This window comes from Elephantulus edwardii, unplaced genomic scaffold (genome assembly GCF_000299155.1).
Source record: "Elephantulus edwardii isolate Elephantulus edwardi_28Jun2011 unplaced genomic scaffold, EleEdw1.0 scaffold00116, whole genome shotgun sequence".
In the NCBI taxonomy this organism is placed as follows: Eukaryota; Metazoa; Chordata; class Mammalia; order Macroscelidea; family Macroscelididae; genus Elephantulus; species Elephantulus edwardii.
In genome coordinates, this window is record NW_006399866.1 from 6,977,152 (window position 1) to 6,996,439 (window position 19,288).

Below are 19,288 nucleotides of genomic sequence, written 5' to 3' on the forward strand. Positions count from 1 at the left end.
CAGTCAGATCTGATTTGACGGTACACGCACAAAAATAATAAAATAAAATTAAAAAAAAAAAGAAGAAACAGGGAGCTCTGGTTGCCTAGCAATAAGAAGCTGCATTGTAATCCCAAAACCATGCAGTTCACAAGGCCTCTATGAGTCGTGCACAACTCAATGACACCTAACAACAGCATAAGAAACTACTACCTGCTATGTCTACTACTACTACATGCTATATAACTTGTATGAACTTCCTTGTAAACATCATGCTAATGTTTAAAAGAAGTTACACATTAAAGGTACATATCATATGATTCTTTTACATGAAATATCCAGGAAAAATGGCAGAGACAGGTAGCAAACTCGTGCGTACCAGGGAGCTCTGATGGCCTTGTGAGTAGAGTGTGCTGCCAATTCAAAAGCAGGAGGGCACTTCAAATTCACTAGCTGCTCCTCAGTAGAAAGATAGGCAATCTCCTCCCTTGCTAGTTATAGCTTCTGAAAAGCAGCCGGAGGGTTTCTGGCTCTGACTCTATGAGAATAAGTGAGTGAGGAGGAAGAGGAGAATGGGGAGTAATTAGTTAACTAGGTATGAATGTTCTTGAATGATGAAATACTAGACAGAAGTGGTATTTGCACAACATTGTGAATACACTAAATGCCACTAATTGTTCACTCTAAAATATGCATTTTAATTGTATCATATAAATTTTACCTGTTTGAAGAAAAAAGCTTGACAAAAATGGAAGAAAGCTTTCATCTTTTCCATTAATCCAGTGAACTGAGATTTCTTTGGGCCTACTAGCGAAGCTTTTGTAAACAGTGAATAGGAAGTTTTAGCGAACAGGAGGAAGTACCAGAACACTAGATTTATCCCAAAAGTCCTCTCTACTTTCCAAATGAACCAAATAGTCACCAATGAGACTTACAGTCTTGGGTTAAAGTTCAAATTCAATGCTTGGTGTGAGTGGGAGGTGTAAAGGACAAAACCCAGCCCTTCCAGAACTACACGAGGCACTTTGAAGATCCTTTTTCTGACAAAATCATCCTCATGATAGCATTTGCTTTCTTGCACACTTCCTGGAGGCCAGGCTTGGCACAGCAATACTCCCTTGGGGACTGGGCTTGGCAGGACAAAGAGGAATGTGGAGGGAAGATACAAGAGTGTTAACCAATGTTTGCTAATCCTGTCCACAGGAAACAAAGGCCCAAGGGCTGGTCATAAAACCACTTTCCGTGTTTTCAGTAAATCTCAGTTTAATGTATTTTCTAACAAAACATAAAGGAGGAACACCTGGTGCCTTTTATCAAAACAAGCTCTAGCTCCGAAAATAAACCAATTTGTGAGACAGGACTCCGCAGTGAGAAGTAGTCCCTCCAGAGCAATGCCATGGCAGAGGGAACTGAAGACAACAGGAGCAAGCCGCTGCTCTTTGTTTCTGCATTTTCTTCATGGTGGGGCAATTCCCAAGGCTTTCTGGGTTATCACTGTTCCCTGATCCATGAGGCATAAATCCAAGATCCTTTCCTGCTGGCAGGGAGCTCGTGGTGGTATAGACTCTATCGAGTTGCACTGTTAAGCCAAAGGCTGCAGGTCTCTGGCTGCGTACTGGGTCTATTTTTCGAAATGGCTTTCCAACTTATGATGGCACCTGAAAATAGCCATTGGCTTTGACTGTCACCAATTAGCTGGATGGAAACCTGAAACAGGGTATGCAAAATGGTTTGTGATGGGACTGGTCAGTTTTTCCATTCCACCAGGTATAAATTGCGCAGGTTTAACTACAAAATATGGGACTCTCACTACCAGCAAGAAGAAGCAGAGAACACAGTATATATCCAGATATTTCAGACTCAGTCAGACCAAGACCTACATGAGAGCAGCAGCAACCTCAGCAGAGAACCAGAGACCAACATTAGCTAGAGTCTGGGAATGCTGCCATAAGCAGCTCAAGGCATGGACCTTCACCCAAGATTGCCGGAGAACTGGGGGTAGACAACAACCCTGGTAGGAATAAGAGAACTTTGTAACACTGACCTAAGTGGTGAGGCTGAAGGTCAAAAGGCCTGTGGCCACCCTTGAGAAGCTGTCATGAGTGACAAATAGTATCTGGTTGCCAATTTAAATTGTAACTTGTTAATTTCCCTAGTAAAACCCTATAACCATGAGTATGGTTCTGTAGGATCTATGTAACCACTACAATAGATTCTGGACCCAATAATAGAGCAGTAGGGAGCTCTGGTGGCCTAGCGGCAAGAAGCTGCACTGCAATCTCGAAGGCACATGGTTAGAATCCACCAGCTGCTCTGCAGAAGGATGGACAATCTTCTCCCCTGAGATTAACTACCTCTGAAAACTCGCCAGAGGGTCAGCTATGGATTGGTTCTGACTCAATGATACTCAACAACAGTAAAGCAATACAACTGATGTTGGAATTAGTAGATGTGTAAGCATGGAAGCTGTATCTGACCTTATGGGAACTGGTTTTGTACTGTGGATGTTGCTGATGGAGACCGTTTCCATTTGCGAAGATAAAAGAGGTCCTCTGTGTCCTACACTCTTTTCACTCTGGTGGTTTGAATCACTGGCTCCTTGGGAGAAAGATGGGCAGTCTCCTCTTTGTTGTTGTTGTGCACCCTCAGGTCAGAACTGACCAACAGTTGACCCTCCAGTGGGTTTTCAGAGGCAGTAAACTGCACAGGAGATTGCTCATCTTTCTCCCACAGAGAAGCTGTTGGATCCAAACTGCCTACCTTTGTACTGGCAATGCTATGCCTTACCAGTAGGCCACCAGAGCTCCCTACTTACAGCGTAGGAGCCCCCACAGAGGATTACTATGAGTCAAAACTACCTCAATGGCAGTGAGTTTACATTCTGAGTCCTGCTGGCATGGCAGCCTCTCACAACTTCAGCTTTCTGGAAATCCAAATGAGAGTTACAATCAAACTGGTCATATGAATATACTCTACATTTTCCATGTAATATTTAGCATATGCTTTTAATAAAATAGTGTAACCAACTGTCACATTTACATTTCATTTTTACATTGATCTATTTTATCATGTTACTGTTCATAATGATTAAACCAATCACAGTTTTACACATGAGAAACATGTAAAAATACCAGTTTCCATAAACAAGCATCTGTATTCACAAGGTTGTAGGAGGTTTTTTAAATTTTGTTTTGGTTTTTATTTTGTAGGATTTTCTACTCTGTGAAGAAATAAATAGGGCCTCATTTGCAGGGTTATGAGTTTCAATCTGCCCCTCTTTCTATCTCCTATTCCCAGTCTACTAGCTCAAAGGCTGCTCCCAAAGCTTCTCACAAATGACAGTCCAATCATTCAAAAATTCAAATATTCAGAAAATTCCAAATACATTTAGGGTGCTTGCTGGAACTGAGGAGGACCTGAAGCACTTGCTGCAGAAGGTCAAAGACTGCAGCCTTCAATATGGATTGAAGCTCAACATCAAGAAAACAAAGATTCTCACCACTGGACCAACTGGCAGCATCAGGATGGAGGGTGAAGAGATTGAGATAGTTAACAGGTTTTTTTGCTTGGCTCCACAGTCAACACTCTTGATATGAGCAGCCAGGAAATCAAGAGACGAATTGCATTGGGAAAGTCAGCTGTCAGGGATCTCTCCAGCGTACTGAAGAACAACAGCATCAGGCTGGAGACTAAAGTGTGTCTGGGCTATAGTCTTCACAATTATGTGCTATGCATCAGAGAGCTGGACAGTGACTAGGGATGATAGAAAGAGAATTGATGCCTTTGAGCTGTGGTGCTGGAGAAGAGTATTGAATATATCATGGACTGCTAGGAGAACAAAGAGGTTTGTCCTGGAGAGGGTGAAGCCAGGCTGCTTCTTGGAAACAAGGATTCTGAAGCTTCGTCTGACATACTTTGGGCATGTTACAAGGAGGGACTGGTTCTTGGAGACGGACATCATGTTTGGCAGAGTAGAGGGGCGGCGAAGGAGAAGAAGACCCTTGATGAGATGGATCGATTCTATGATTGGGGTGGTGGTAGTGAGTGTCAGGGACTGTGAGATTGGCACAGGATAGAGCATGGTTTAGGGCTCTTGTATATAGGGTCGCTATGAGTGGCAAGCGACTCGATGGCACATAACAACAACAACAACAACAACAGTGGCAAGAAGCTGTGCTGCAATCCCAAAGGCACATGGTTTGAATCCACCAGTTGCTCCATGGGAGAATGGACAATCTCCTCCCACTCAATTAACTGCCTCTGAAAACCCACCAGAGTGTCAGCTATGGGTCAGTTCCAACTTGACAGTACACAGCAACAACATCTATTATGCAGGTCTGTTGAAACTGCCCTTGGTGCTGTAATGTGTAAGCAGTCAGCTGCTAATTAAAAGGCTGGTGATGTGATCACAAAAACATGGAAACAGCCCAGAAGTCCAACCACAAACAAATGGATTGAGATGTTGTGGTACATTCATGTGATGGCAATACTACATAGCACACAGGAGTAATGATTTTGTAAATTACTCCCTAACTTGGGAAGGACTAGAGAGCATTATGCTGAGTGAACTCTGTCCCACAAGGACAAATACTGTATAAAATCATTATTGTTAAATAAGTATGAGGATCCAAGTGGGGTGGAGGGTGGAAATAGAGGGGTGAGGATGGGGATTAGGGTTTTAATCATAGGGTTGCACAATTTGATGGGTAGGTGGCATGAAGGAAATGAGGAGGATCTTTTGTGAAAAACAATGTATTCAAACTGTAAATAAATCAGAATAAATTTTTTTTAAAAAAAGAAACACACAAAAACATTAAGTATAAGGATAAAGGGCTGAGAAATGTGATGCAGCAATGCTGGTTTTTACTATAAACATGCACTTAGCTCAATGTCTTTTATTTTGTATTTCTCGGCTATGCATTTTGTCTTTTGCATCACTTTTGTAGTTGTTGTTATGTGCCATCAAGTCACTTGTGACCTTATGTACAAGAGCTCTAAATGCTGTTCTGTCTTGTGTCAACCTAGCCATCTCAAATGCACTCATTCCCACCACTCCAGTCACAGAATCGATTCATCTCACCGAAGGTCTTCCTCTCCTTTGCCGCCCCTCCACTCTGCCAAACATGATGTCCCTCTCCAAGGACCAGTCCCTCCTTGCAACATGCCCAAAGTATGTCAGACAATTTTTTTTGTAGTTAGTATAAAATTTGAAACTGGCCTCTTCTATTTAGCATGTTTTTGAAATTCATCAAGGTTCTAACACACTACTACTGTATTCCTTTTTGTGACTGAATAATATTCCATTATAAGGATATACCACATTTTGCATATCCATTCATCCACTGATAAACAAATGAGTTGTTCCTACCTCTTTTCTATTAGGATTAAAGGTGTTATAACTTATTGTAAAGATTTTGATTAAAATGTTTATAAACGGGGGGGAAAAGGTTGGTGGATTGAACTCAACAATAACTCTGTGGGAGAAAGATGTGCCAATCTGATTCTGAAAAGCTGCAACCTTGGAAACCTTAAGGGGCAGCTGTGTTCTGTCCTATGGAGTTGCTATGAGTCAGAATCAACTCAAAGGCAACGGATTTGGTTTTAGTTGATCAGACTCAACAAATACCCCACAAGAGAAAAGACCTAACATTCTGCTCCAGTAAAGATTATAACCTTGAAAACCCAGTTTTCAAAGGGCTTCCTAGTTTCTACTCTGTCTTACAGGGTGGCTTTGAGTCAAAACTGATGGTACACAAAATTAGCAAGGCATTTTTTTAGGAAATGGTTTATCGTCTAGTTTCAGAAATAAACAATAATGCAGAATAGAAGTGAGGGGAAGAGGTAGAATAGGAAGAAATGTGATGACCTTCAGGATGATTGATTTATGTGCCACCTACAGAAACCTACTTACTGGCCAGAGGTCATAACCAAGGCTGGTTGGCTTCTCAGCACATGGTGGCAGGAAGGACTAAGAGCTGAACAAACATAACCCAGACTTCTGACTGATTTGTCTCTAGATCCCAAATCCTCTGTCCTCTGTGGACTTTAATTCATTGGCAGCCCCTGTGTCTTATCTTCCCATGATCAGCTGGTTGTCTACATTCCTATTCCACCAGAGAGCATCAATCACTAAAAGACACTCCAGTGTCACTCTCATTCTTCCCTTCCCTCGCCTTTACCCTCATCTCCCAACCTTCAATCCATTTTATTTTTTCCTGTCTAAGAATATATATTTGGTCCTATTCACTTCCTAAATGTTTCTGAGATTCATCCACTTCCTTGCATTTCCACGGGAACTACCCTGTCTTAGACTGCTGCCCTCTTTCCTGGCACAGAGCTTCTAAACCCAACTATCTTCCTCGATCCTGTCTTCTACAAGGACAGGATTGCACAGTGGTATCATTGTAAAGTGGTCTTTTAAAAACACTAGTCCAAACAAAAACCTCTTTTCTTTAAAATTCCTTAATTGTAGCCACTGAGGATGGATGGACTCTGGAAACTATTACTCTGAGATAATCTTTAACTCTAAAGGCACAAACAAAACAAACAAAAAAATCCCCCCTTCCTTAAACCAAACAAAAGACTAGCTTTATTAATCAGTAGAAAATACTTGCCCTGAGCACTGTGACCTTTTAAAGAACTTGATGTATGGAATCAAACTGTTAACAGCAACTCAAAAATCAGATAGAAAATTTAGGAGAAAGTGAGCCTGTCAAGAGGGAAGAAACACATTGGGAAAGGAGATGAGAATGACTGAACCATCTGAAGAATGTGATCAACATCACTGAACATGTAAAATTGCTAAATGAGTGTATGTTTTGCTGTATATGTTTTCAGCAACAGTTTTTTAAAAAGCTAAGCAGCAAACCAATCAATCAATCAATCAATCTCAGGAGAGGGGTTGGGGAGATCCCTGAAGGCTCTCACTACCCTCAGAATAATAGCCAAACTCCTAAATGAGCTTCTCTGATGTTCTAGCCTATGACCTCCCCATCCTTATGCTCATTCCTCACCTCTCATCTTTTACCCTATGGAACCTAACTGTCACAGAATACTTGATTTTTAATCACAAAGGTCTAATCTCTCTGGCTGTCTGACTCCACCAACTGCTCCATAGGACAAAGACTGGCAATCATCCTGTGTGATTCACAATCTCAGGAACCCACTGGCAGGTCAGCTTGATAACAATGAGATGAGAGAGAAAGAGAGAGAGGACAGGAGAAGGGGGAGAGGGGAGAACAGAGAGGGGAGAGAGAGAAGAAGGAGGAGGAGGAGGAGGAGGAGGAGGGAAGACAGAGTGAGAAAGAAGAGAAGAAAAGAAAGACTACACAACAGTAGATGGCTGACCCCCTCCCCAGCTGTTTTGGGGGCTATAAATTGTGTGAGGGAAGACTGCTCATCTTTTTTCAGGAGAATTGCTGATTGATTTAAACCACCAGTTAGGCCCAGTCTTGGGCTAGCAGCACAACTCCTATGGAATATGCCACTAGGGTGGTTTTTGAAACCAGTAAGTGAATAAATGAATGAATAGATGATGGATGGATTAGACCAAGAAGATATCTGAACTGGATTTTGAAGTAAAATCTTAACAATGTGTGTATATGTGTGTGTGCAAATGTAAGAGTGTATGCAGGCAAACCTTCCTAGAAATAAGGTGGAAGCAGGTTCAAACATATGAAGGTACAAAGTTCTTGCTTATTCTGAAAATGCAAAAATGAAAGTTTCAGTGAGGCTAGAAAAAAGGAGATCATCTGTGATATTAAGGATTTATAGTTTAAAACAGCATTTCTAGCCACTGAATTTGACTTTGCCATGTGGATGGGTGACAATATGTGAATAGGGTGTGTTCGCCTATCTGCAAGAGGATTGGCTAGTCTCACCACTAAACTAAACTACTCTGTAGCAGATCCAAAAGTTTCACCACCAGCAAAGAGACAAGTATGAAGCTCATGTCTTTGGGACCAGGGATTCTTATACCAGCTAGACCTACAGCAGCAGCATCTGGGGCTGAAACAGAAGACCAGAGACCCTAAATAAGCTGGAGCTGACCTTGGGACTACACCACTACCTACCCCCACAATCCCCCCTTTCATACTCAACCCCCACCCCACAGAACCAGAGCTAAGAGGCTTTGCGCAAGTTTTCTGGAGGGCTAGGGGAGAGGACGGTAGAGCTATAATTGGCAGGACTGAGAGCTTTGTAACACTGGCCTAAAGCCTCAAGGCTTAAGGCTGAGATGCCTACAAGCACATTTCAGAAGAAGTCTTGACTGAGTGTATTCTACAGTTGTTGTTATTGTAATGTGCATTCAAGTTGCCTGCGACTTGTAGGGACCCTATGTACCACAGCTCTGAACCCTGCCCTGTCCTGAGCCAGTCTCACTGACTCCAACACACTTAAAACCTCATTGCCCCAGTTACTGCTATCAATCCATCTCATCTGGGGTTTTCATCTCCTGGTTTGTCCCTTTACCTTTCTGAGCATGGTGTCCTTCTCCAAGGACCCGTCCCTCCTGTCCACATGCCTAATCATCCTTGCCCCCAAATAGCACTCCAGCTGCACCCTCTCCAATACATAGGATTGTACATATAACAAGTTACCCTAACATAAGCTATGGACTTTAGTTAATAAAGATATATTGCTTTATCAATTGTAATATATATATATATATATATATATATCTCAATGCAAGATGTTAATAGTAGGAGAAATGGTGTGCAGAAGGAAAAAAAAGCATATGAGAACCCTGTATTTTCTGTTCAATTTTGCAAATCTGAAACTGCCTTTAAAACAAACCTACTGCCATCAAGTTTATTCTGACTTACAGCAACCCCTCAGTGGATTTGGCTATAAATCTTTATGGGAGAAGACTGCCCATCTTTCTCCTGTGGAGTAGCTGGTGGATTCAAACCATTAACCTTTTGACCAGCACTGCAATATATAACACACTATGCCACTAGAGTTCTACTCATACACACAAACATACACACACACACATATTCCAAAAGACTGTAAAACTCTAAACCAGAAAGACCAAAAACAAGGCAAAATGTTTACACAGTCCTTCCTGAGATGGATTTTGGTGACCAACACTAAAGTTTCTCATCTCTGATAATCATTCAGAGGACAAAAATTCCTATTCTTAATCCGTATAGCTGATTCCATTGATCTTCTCTGGTCCCACTGGTCCCATTTTCTCATATTCAGAATTATTGTTATATTGCTGGGCACTGCCAAGTTGAGTATAACTTATCATGACCTCAGGAACAGCAGGTCTGAACCCTGTCCTATCCTGTGCCATCCTCACAGTCTCTGATATACTCAAGCCCAATGGTGCAATCACTGGGCCAATCCATCTGGTAGAGGGTCTTCCTCTCCTTCGCAGTCCACACAATTCAACAAAGAATTACTTGACTTGGATCAATTGTTCTCAAAGCGTGATGGCTGGACCAGCAGCAACATCGCCATTTGGGAATTGGTTAGAAACGTAAATTGAGGGTCCCAAATCCAGACCCACTGCTACAAAAGCTCCAGGGATGGGACCCAGCAATCTATGTTTCAACCAGTCCTGCTGGAGATTCTGATACTTTAAAACTCCTCATCTGAACTTTAGGAAGAAACAGTCATTGAAATAGGGGATAATCTGTCTTTCCGGGTCACAGTGGAAAACAACTCCTGTGTAAAAGTTAGGGCTTCTCAGGGAGTAAATTCAGAAGGTCTTAGATTGGCGTGAGGAAAAAGAAAAAACTTCCTAAACCCTCTGAGGCTGGCACTCTACTTGTCCTGGACTCCAAGGAATAATGGCTCTGAAACATTTCTAGGATAAGATCCATCTGACGTAAGTAGACTAACGCAGGCTAACTGCAAGGCGGAGGACTGGGAAGTAAGGGGTCTGAGGACAAGACTGGGTCTCAGCAGCACTTGCTGGATTTTCTCTGAGTTTGATGTTTTAGTTCCATTTCCCCCAAAGCTTCAGAAAAGTTTCACTGAAAGTAAGACCGATTTCAGCTGTTCTGTAAGAAACCATGAGAAGTCACAACAGAAGGAGAAGGGAGAACAGTGTCTAAGCCCCAACAGCCAGAAAGATGGGACCAGAAGGTGGCAGGATAGCAGGTGAGCTGTATGCAGCCCAGGGTCCGCTAAGAGATGTCACCCTTCAAAAAGAGGCAGAAGTGCTGTAACACGGGAAAATGCAACAGCTGAGGAACCCTTAGCACACTAAGAGGGCCAGTGCTCTGAGAAACTCAGAAGACAGTGAAGGGCAGACCCTTAGCAGCTTCCACATATAGTGTGAAGGAAATAATTTCTAGAAAGAAGCTGAAAGTAATTAATCAAAATTTGGGATTCTTCAAGAGGGGGGCCAAATGGAAAAGCTAGTCTGTAGGAACTTTCCTTCCAAGCTTACCATGATTTTACTTTACATTTATTTGTGTGGCCAATTGAGTGTCTTTTTCCTTCTTTAGAAAGTAAACTTCAAGAGGGTAGGGACTGCACATGTTTTGTAATGTCAAAAATGTCAGGCTCAAAAAAGTAGCCAGGATAAAGAAACACTTTAAAATCAAAACACTTGTACTGCATGATTATTTTCACTTTTTTTTATTATTAACTTTTTATCTTGTTATAAAACATTACATATTATAAAGAAAAAACTGTATTTCCTTTTTTTAAAAAAAGTCTTCAGTATAATGTTGTGGCTTTAGTCTCTGATCTACAAATGTGCATTTTGAAAGGCAAGTAGATATAATGTAAAAGGTTGTTGTTGTTGTTATGTGCCATCGAGTTGCTTGCAACTCACAGCAACCCTATATACAATAGCCCTAAACCCTGCTCTGTCCTGTGCCAATCTCACTCTGTTCAACACACCCATGCAGATTATTCCAGTCACTGAATCAATCTACCTCATAGAGGGTCTTCCCCTCCTACGTTGTCCCTCCACCCTCCCAAGCATGATGTCCCTTTCCGAGGACCTCTCCCTCCTTGTAACATGTCCAAAGTATGTCAGACAAAGCCTCAGAATCCTTGCCTCCAAGGAGCAGCCTGGTTTAACCCTCTCCAGGAAGAATCGGTTTGTTTTCTTAGCAGTTCACAGTATATTCAATACTCTTCTCCAGCACCACAGCTCAAAGGCATCAATTCCTTTTCTATCCTCCCTAGACATTGTCCAACTCTCTGACGCATAACAAGTGATTGCAAAGACCATGGCTTGTATCAGGCACACCTTACTCTCCAGAGTGACACCATTGCTCTTCAGTACTTTGGAGAGGTCCCGAACAGCAGACTTTACCATCATGAGATGTCTTTTAATTTCTTGGCTGCTGGTGCCAAGAGTATTGACTGTGGAGCCAAGAAAACTAAAGCTGTGAACAATCTCAATCTCTTCATCATCCATCCTGATGCTGCCAATTGGTCCAGTGGCGAGAAGTTTTGTCTTCTTGACATTGAGCCTCACTCCATATTGAAGGCTGCAGTCCTTGACCCTCTGCAGCAAGTGTATGAGGTCCTTCTCAGTTTCAGCAAGCAGGGTTGTGTCATCTGCATAATGCAGATTGTTGATGGATCTTCCACCAATCCTGATGCCACACTTCTCATAGAGCCCAGCCTCCCCAGTAATCTGTTTCTGCATATAGGTTGAAAAGATATGGAGACAGGTATTCCCTGGAAATTCACAGAAACTCATTTAATTAATGATCATCTGCAATATCCAGTTTGATGACCCTTAAATACTTCAAGTTCTAGAGTGACTTCAAAATCAGAGAGTGAACTATATGTGGATGGAGTTTAGTATGAAGGTTTTACAAGTTTTTTAAAACTGCACACATAGGATCAAATTATTTTTCTGACTTCAACAACCCAGCATTGATAAAGTCACCACACCAGGCACTGAAGCATCTTAAGGAAGCATGAAATCCACCCCAATCTCTGACAACATGAAATATTTGCACTGATGGCTCTGAGACCAAGAGTTTGGCTCCACAGTGAGGGAAGGCTGTTTCAGAGAAGGTACTATAGGAACTGAGACAATAAACTGAGATATTTAGTGAATAATCTCTAGTCTGTTAGCCTAAGAAGCTTCTTGAGACTGGGAGAGAAGAAAAGTAATAAAATTTGTTTTTTATAAATAACACTGGGCATCATTTACTTCAAGCAGCAATAGGGCTAATGCTCATTTTAAAGCAGTTGTGCCACTTAGGGTGAGCAGCCCATTGGTGCTGGCCTTGCAGGGCTTTATGGAAACAGTACTGAATGCTCTGAATGCACAGAAAGACATTAATGCTACAGCTGAGGTGGCAGAGAGGGCTTCCCAGAACCTGCAGGGAACATGCATTTCTATAGCCTAGTCACCATAAAACACCTTGTATTTTGGTTTGGATGTTAACTTAATACAAAACTCCAGAAAAAGGAATAGGAAGTTCCTCTCCTTGCCACTCCACCCCTCCATTCCTTTTGAACTTGGAACCAGACCTCTGCGGAACTAGATGCTTATCTGAGAACAGTCCAAAGGTCAGTGCACAGAAATAACTCCCACCTCGTTCCCTGAGAGCTTTTAGAGGGAGCTCGGACACTGTGCTCACCTCCCCACAGCTTGGTAATTGCCAGGCTGGCTGCCCCAAGTCCCTTGCCCTGCTCACCTTTCACTGTAATGCATGGCACAGCATAATCATGAAATGTGCTTATTAATTTTACTCATTTGACACTATGCTCTTCTGCCCTGGGCACGATGTTAGGAGAAAATGATAGGGATAGATTCTGCTCCTGTCAGACTTACCAAGACTTTCAGAAAACCAAACTATCAAAGGCCATCTACCGCCCACTAACTGAGCATTCTGGATGACTCCAAAGGCACAAAGAAAATGTGAGAGATACAGATGTACAATAGAGACAGCAAGAGAATGGGGAACCTCCAACCCTGGACTTTCGCTCCTGGTGTGAGAAACCCCAAGCCCGTCCTCCCAATCGCACTTTTGAGCCTTGATTCATGATTTTATATCTCATTCATCAAAAGACACTTGGGCTTCTCAAATTAGGAACATTTTTATTAGCTTTCCCAAGAGTTTTATGGCACAAAGCCATACCAAATGATTCTATTTTATGGAAAGTTATACATTCAAAAAGTACTTTGAAGTCAAGCAGGAGGTAAGACTCAAATCTTTGTCAAATAAAATTCCTTCTTTCATTTTTAAAAATGTTTATAAGCTTTCAAAGAATTGGGAAAGTGATGGGAAACATTTTAACAGGCTATTTTTCCTCCACTGGGGACCCAAAGCCATTGCTGCCAAACTGATAGCAACTTACTATGGGGTTCTGTGGTCGTAAATCCTAAGGGGAGCAATGTCTTATCTTTCTCCCACAGAGTGACTGGTGACTTTGAATCACAAACCTTTTGGTTAGCAGGATAGATGTTATCCTATAAATCTGCTACAGAGGTAGGACAGATGGGTGACTTTGCCCAAAACCTGCTCCTCTTAGAAGTATCACCAATGTCTGGAAACCTTTTTAGAGTCACAGCTGGAGGAGTGGCACTACTGCCATCTAGTAGGTAGGGTACAAAGTGCTCCAAACGAATGACCTGACCCAAAATGCCAGTAATGCCAAAGTTTGAAAAATCCTGCCTAACAGTTTGTCCTGGTTCCTGCATTGTACCCCTTCCACTCTTGGGACATCAGACATCACCTCCTATAAGCACAGCTTTCTAATTACTGAGGCAGGTGTGGTTTTGGTGAACAGTCTATTCTTCAATGAATAAAAATAAAACACTGCCATAAGCAAAATGAAGGAAGTAAAAGTGAGATAACCTGAGAATCTCAGAACATATGACAATATTCAATGTTAATACTTTTTAAGCTTCTCCAAAATCAGAATGTGCCTACTGAAATAATACAGTAACCATCAGAGCGTCCGTGTACCACACTGACGTCAGTGGAAATGGGAGGAGGACAGTGCTTTGCTGAGCTGTGGCAGTGTGTCAGCCAAAGCTCGGGCTTAGGAGGAGACCAGGTCCTGCTTCATCACACTCAAGGACTAGCATTCAGTTACTTTGTTTTTTGTGATCTTTGGTTTTCATAAAATGTAGATAAAGCTAATTGTTCTCTGATTCTTCTGGAGTTGGGGGTTGTTAAATAAGTTTAGGGATAGAAAACTGCTTTGTAGGCTTGTAAAGAGTTATACAAATGTAGCCAAAACAAACCCAGTGCCATTGTCAGTTCTGACTCCTAGAAATTTCCATTAGGTTTCTGAGGCTCTAAAACCCTGTACTTGATCTTTTTCCTTCAGGGTGGCTGGTGGATTCGGACCACTAACCTTTTGGGTTGTAGCCCAACACATAACACTATGCCACTAGAGTATAAAATCATCAAAGATCTTTCACAGATTTTTGGATCCTTTGTACAAAATGTTACAAACAGAAGTCATTTTGGAGGTCAATAAAACTAATCCCTTGATTTTCGAGATGAAGAAGTCTAGGTAGTATAATGTACCATAAAAACTGGGCTGCTAAAGTAAAGGTTGGTGGTTCAAATCCCACTCATTGGTGATTTTTTTTTCCCCTCCCTGGATCCCTGGGACACAATGGTGACGTGCTTGGCTACTAAATGAAAGGTTGGTGGTTTGAACTCACCCAGTAGCTCCATGGCAGAAAGACCTGACTATCTGGTACCATAAAAAGAACCGGCTAGAAAGCCCTATAGGTGTGTCACATGGGATGTCTATGAGTCAGAGTAGACTCAACAGCACCCAACAAAAACAGCCACAGAGCTTCAAATATACAAGCTTGAAAGTCTCGAAAACAGAAAATAAACAAAATGTACAAGCTAGTATCTTCACTTACTACATCATAGCCTGTTGGGGCTCTGTTCCTAGAAGCCACCACCCCCACTCCTGTGATGGGGTCCATTGATGTTTCCGGCAAGGCTTCTGAAAGGTCTTTGACTTCAGGCATGGTGGATTGGTCCTGGTTCAGAAAAGGAAAAAGAAAAGAAAATTCAAACTTACTATTTCAAGGGAGCAAAACAAAGTCTCAAACACAACATTACCTTGTGGCAAATGTCCTGGGCTGAGATCTAATGGGGGAGAAGGTGGCCTGCCTGACCTTATCTCCTGTTATTCCTCAGATCAATAATTCAAATTAGCTCTGGCTCCTGCTCTTCTGAAGTCGGCTGTGAAAACCAGGCTAATGCAGTCAATGCAAGCTTGTCCAGCTCTGACGGGGTCGTTCCAACTCAAATTCAATGGCAAACACCTCTGAACTCTACAGGCTAGTTGCTGGATTTCAAAAAATTGTCAGGAGCTTCTCTGAGGATAACACAGACATAACTCTGTCCACATTGGTCATTTCTTTCCCTCATGTTCTCTTTGTAGAGATGCAGACCTCCAAATCTGCAGCCCTTAACCACAACCAAGGCCTGGTTATTCAGCAGCTAAAGCTTACCACAACCTTGGCTGGTACTTACCAGAACCAAGGTCAGGCTATTCAGCAGCTGAAGCTTACCACAACCTTGGCTGTAACTTACCACAACCAAGATCAGGCTATTCAGCAGCTGGAGTTTTGTGAACAGGCAAGAGCCTTTTTTTTAAAAAAAAAAAAGGCAGACCAAAATGTTCTGGGCATGGAGGCAAAGAGACAGTGTTCAAATCCATGCTCCATGATTTACTAGCAAGTGCTTTCGAGCAAGCTATTTAACCTCTTGGAGCCTCAATTTTCTCATCTATAAAAAAAGAGGCTGTCGTACAGATTTCTCTGCAGAGTAGAGAAGTGAGATAATCAGCTTAAATAAGAGACCTGAAGCAGTCTCTAGCACACAGTAGGAACTCAAGAAAACCCAGATAAGGTTGGGAACAGAGGGTCCAATACAACTGGCTGAAAATGTGGCAGGAGCCTTTTCCTGCAGGCCTGGCAGATCCTTTTGTTGCATTTAACCTCCCAGGTCATGTGGACACTTACTCAAAGGTAAACACTAACAATGACCATAATTCTTGCTGGGCACTTGGGGAGAAAAGGGGTAGAGGTAGCATTATTATTCCCCCGCTGACTGCCTCTTGATGCAATAAGAGGAGACAGCTAGAATATAGGGAGCGCTGGGTCTGGGCAGCTGGAGTGGCAATGTACCAGAAAGCAAATAAAAAAGGCAACACCTTATGTAAATGATTTTAAGTACTTTTAAACGGACAAGCAGGGGAAAAGAGCACGTTAAATTTCACCCCCTTCTGCAGCAATTAGATTCCACTGGCTTTAGGTCTGCAGGTCTCTCAAGGCTGGTTACTGCTTCTAAAGCAAGCCAAACACTCTGCCTAACTAGGCAGGCAGGAGGAATATTCGTACTTCTCAGTGTACAATCAGAAAAGCCAGAGGCCATTAAGGAATGAGGGCAGCCTCCTAAACAGGAACAATTACAATGTGTGTGTGAGTCACCCATGCAGGCAGCATCCCCTGGAACCCACCAAGAGTCCAGAAACAGATCTGTCGTTGCAAGGAAGCCAAGTCCCTGAGCAAGATTAGGAAGTGCTTGGCACCAGCAGTACTATCAGCTTCTGTTTATGACACAAGCTGAAAGAAGTTATGCTTTACTTAATCCTACTGAAAATAAGCTTTTAGAAGCAGGAATGAAGGATGGCTACCACACTGCATCATTTCCTATTTTCAAGTTTCATTTCTAGGATGGCTTGTCTCCACAAAGTATAGGGATCTGTGCCTCTTGCACACAGTAGGCATTAAGGAAATATCTGCTGGGTGAGTATGCATGCATACCACAAACATAAGAGGCCTAGAACAAAGTATCTGCATCCATCCAACCTAAAGCAAGCACTGATCAAAAAAAGAATTCACTTGAAAAAAATCCTGTATTATTGGTAATTGCTGCCGTTTACAAAATATTGGTATCTGCAGTTGGTTACCAAAATGCTTTGCAATTAGCAACTCATTAACAGAATGTACAAATTCTGCCAGTGCTAAAATATCATGCTGTGAATTTAATAAAGAACATGTGAGGTGGTTTTTTTAAAGATAGTATTGCCTCCACCCTTCTCAGAAAGAAAGAGGGAGTGAGAGAGAAGAGGAAAGCACTGAAATAAATAGATTTTATTTGTTGATAGAATCATGTCCTCGGGTCACAATATCCTCTATGAGGTACTGATGAAGATCGGCTCTCCTTTGCTCTGAAGCACACTGATATCAACTGCAGTCTGGGAAATGCACTCTTAAAGGAATGATGCTGTTCCCAGAATGCACCAGAGAAGGCAGCCCAGCAGCGGATTTCAAGATGGCTGTAGGCTGCCTCCCAGCTGAGGCAGACAAAGGAGCTGGAGGCCTGTGCCTGGTCAGACCCCAGCCTGCTGGATGGGGCCAGATGAGCAGAGCATTAGCACCAAGTATCACAGATGCATGCCTTTTTCTTTCCTTCCTCCCCCTACAATGCCCCCCCCCCCCAAGCTGCTGTACCCTGGGGATCAAGGCAGCCTTTGTGAAATATAGACAAATGACTCCTCACTGTGCGGGGCTGCGGCTGGGCTCTGCCTGGGAGGAAGCACCACCACCAGCTAAGGAAGCTTTTAATGAGAAACGCCCAAGATATCCATGGCAGAGGCAATCACTCAAAGAAGCTTGCCCTGAATTACATATTTTCTGACTGCAAATTACTTTTAACAGCGTCTCTACCGTCACTTCAATTGACCTTCCTAACAAAAGGCCATTTATTAACTAGCACTACAGTTTTCCGGACTGTGTGGAGCCTCCAGCCAGAAGGGATGGCACCACCGCCGAATACACAGCCACCCAGGGTCACAGGCCAGGCCTCTGAGAGGGAGAAGAGGCCATTAATGGGCCCTGCAAGGTGGAGGAGAAGGAACAGGGTGCCTGCCTGGCAAGAGGCAATATGGACTAAAACACCAGGATCTGCCTGTGCTTCGTCCTCCTGGCTTCATCCTCTGCAGCTCCTCACACACCACTCATTTCCACCTCAAAACCCAAACTGCACCAATAACCTTCCCTTACGTTTTGCATAGTACTTTGCACTTCTCAACAAGCTTTCTCATGCTCTGAGTGGATGTGCACCCCAAACCTGGGAGGTGACTGTTGTTATAAAGAGCCAGCAAGATAAGTACAACTCATAGCAGCCCTATGAACAACAAAAGTGAACCCTGTCCTATCCTGTACCATTCTTATCCCTGACGCGCTTGAGCCTATTGCTGCAGACACTGTGCCAATCCATAAAATTTCCATTTTACAGAGGAGAAAGGTAAGGGGCAGAGCTTTTACACAACATGCTAACAGGGGATGACAGAACCAAACAGGACCTGTAGTTTCTTTTCTTCAGTCTGGTATGCTTTCCTTTTGGCTACACAGAGATAGAACCATGCCTCCAATCAAGAAAACAGTTTTAATGCTAATTATATTTTAAAATGCCAGTGCTCTTGTCTCTAGCCATACTCCAATAAGTCAAGCAAGGGGCGAAAAGTACAGAAAGATAAAAGTAACATGGGATTAATTTTCCTCGTACCTCAGTTTCAAGATTCAACATTTCCCTCATAAATAATTTACAACAATAAAAATGAGCTAAGGCCATGTTTGTGTAGGACGGAGGTAAATTTAGGCCTAATGAGGGAGATCTGAGTACTGCACAGGAGGGAATAGGTTGATCTATAGCATGGGTGTGTGGTGCAGGCGGGATCGACAGCATGCAGGCAGAGTGAACTGGGAGAGCGAGTGATTTCAAGAACCGACCCTCCCAGCTGTGGCTGCATGCAGGAGTCAGTGTTGTGTGGTTGCATGCAGGTGTCAGTGTTGTGGTTGTAATTGCGTACCATAATGCTGAGTATGTCTCATGCCAACCCTATGAACAATAGATCTGAACCCTCTCCTGTCCTGCACGATCCCCATAATCTCTGACACACATGAGCCCACTGCTTCAGTCACTGTGTTAATCCTTCTCGTTGAGGGTCTTCCTCTCTTACACTGACTCTCCACCTTTCCAAGCATGATGTCCCTTTCCAAAGAATAGCCTCTCCTAACAACATACCCAAAGTATGCGAGATGAAACTTCATCAACGTTGTGTCTAAGGAGCACCCTGGCTGTATGTTCTCATATCTGTTTGGATTTCAGTGAAGAAAGTAAAATTTTATCCTAACTTTTAGAATGAAAAAATAACAGCAGTTAGTAATTTTCAGAATGATAAAATTGAGCCAATGTGAAACTCAGTTCTTCACAATGCTAGGTAAGGAAGGTGGTATCTTTAGAGTTCTGCTTTGGGGCAGGAGAATACAACATTGTCCTCTTTTATTGAGAAGATCATCTGGTCCCAAGCCCCTTCCCGATCTCTT

General features: G+C 42.7%; 1 protein-coding gene across 1 annotated transcript in view; it reads right to left on the reverse strand.

The window, feature by feature from the left end:
- MVB12B (multivesicular body subunit 12B) overlaps positions 1-14,920 on the reverse strand; it is a 245,076-nt gene extending 230,156 nt beyond the window's left edge. Inside the window, exon 1 of the mRNA XM_006892550.1 lies at positions 14,804-14,920. Within this exon, the coding sequence (XP_006892612.1) occupies positions 14,804-14,914 (111 nt within the window). The 5' untranslated portion in view covers positions 14,915-14,920. The remainder of the gene's footprint in view (positions 1-14,803) is intronic.
- Between the last annotated feature and the right edge of the window lie 4,368 nt (positions 14,921-19,288).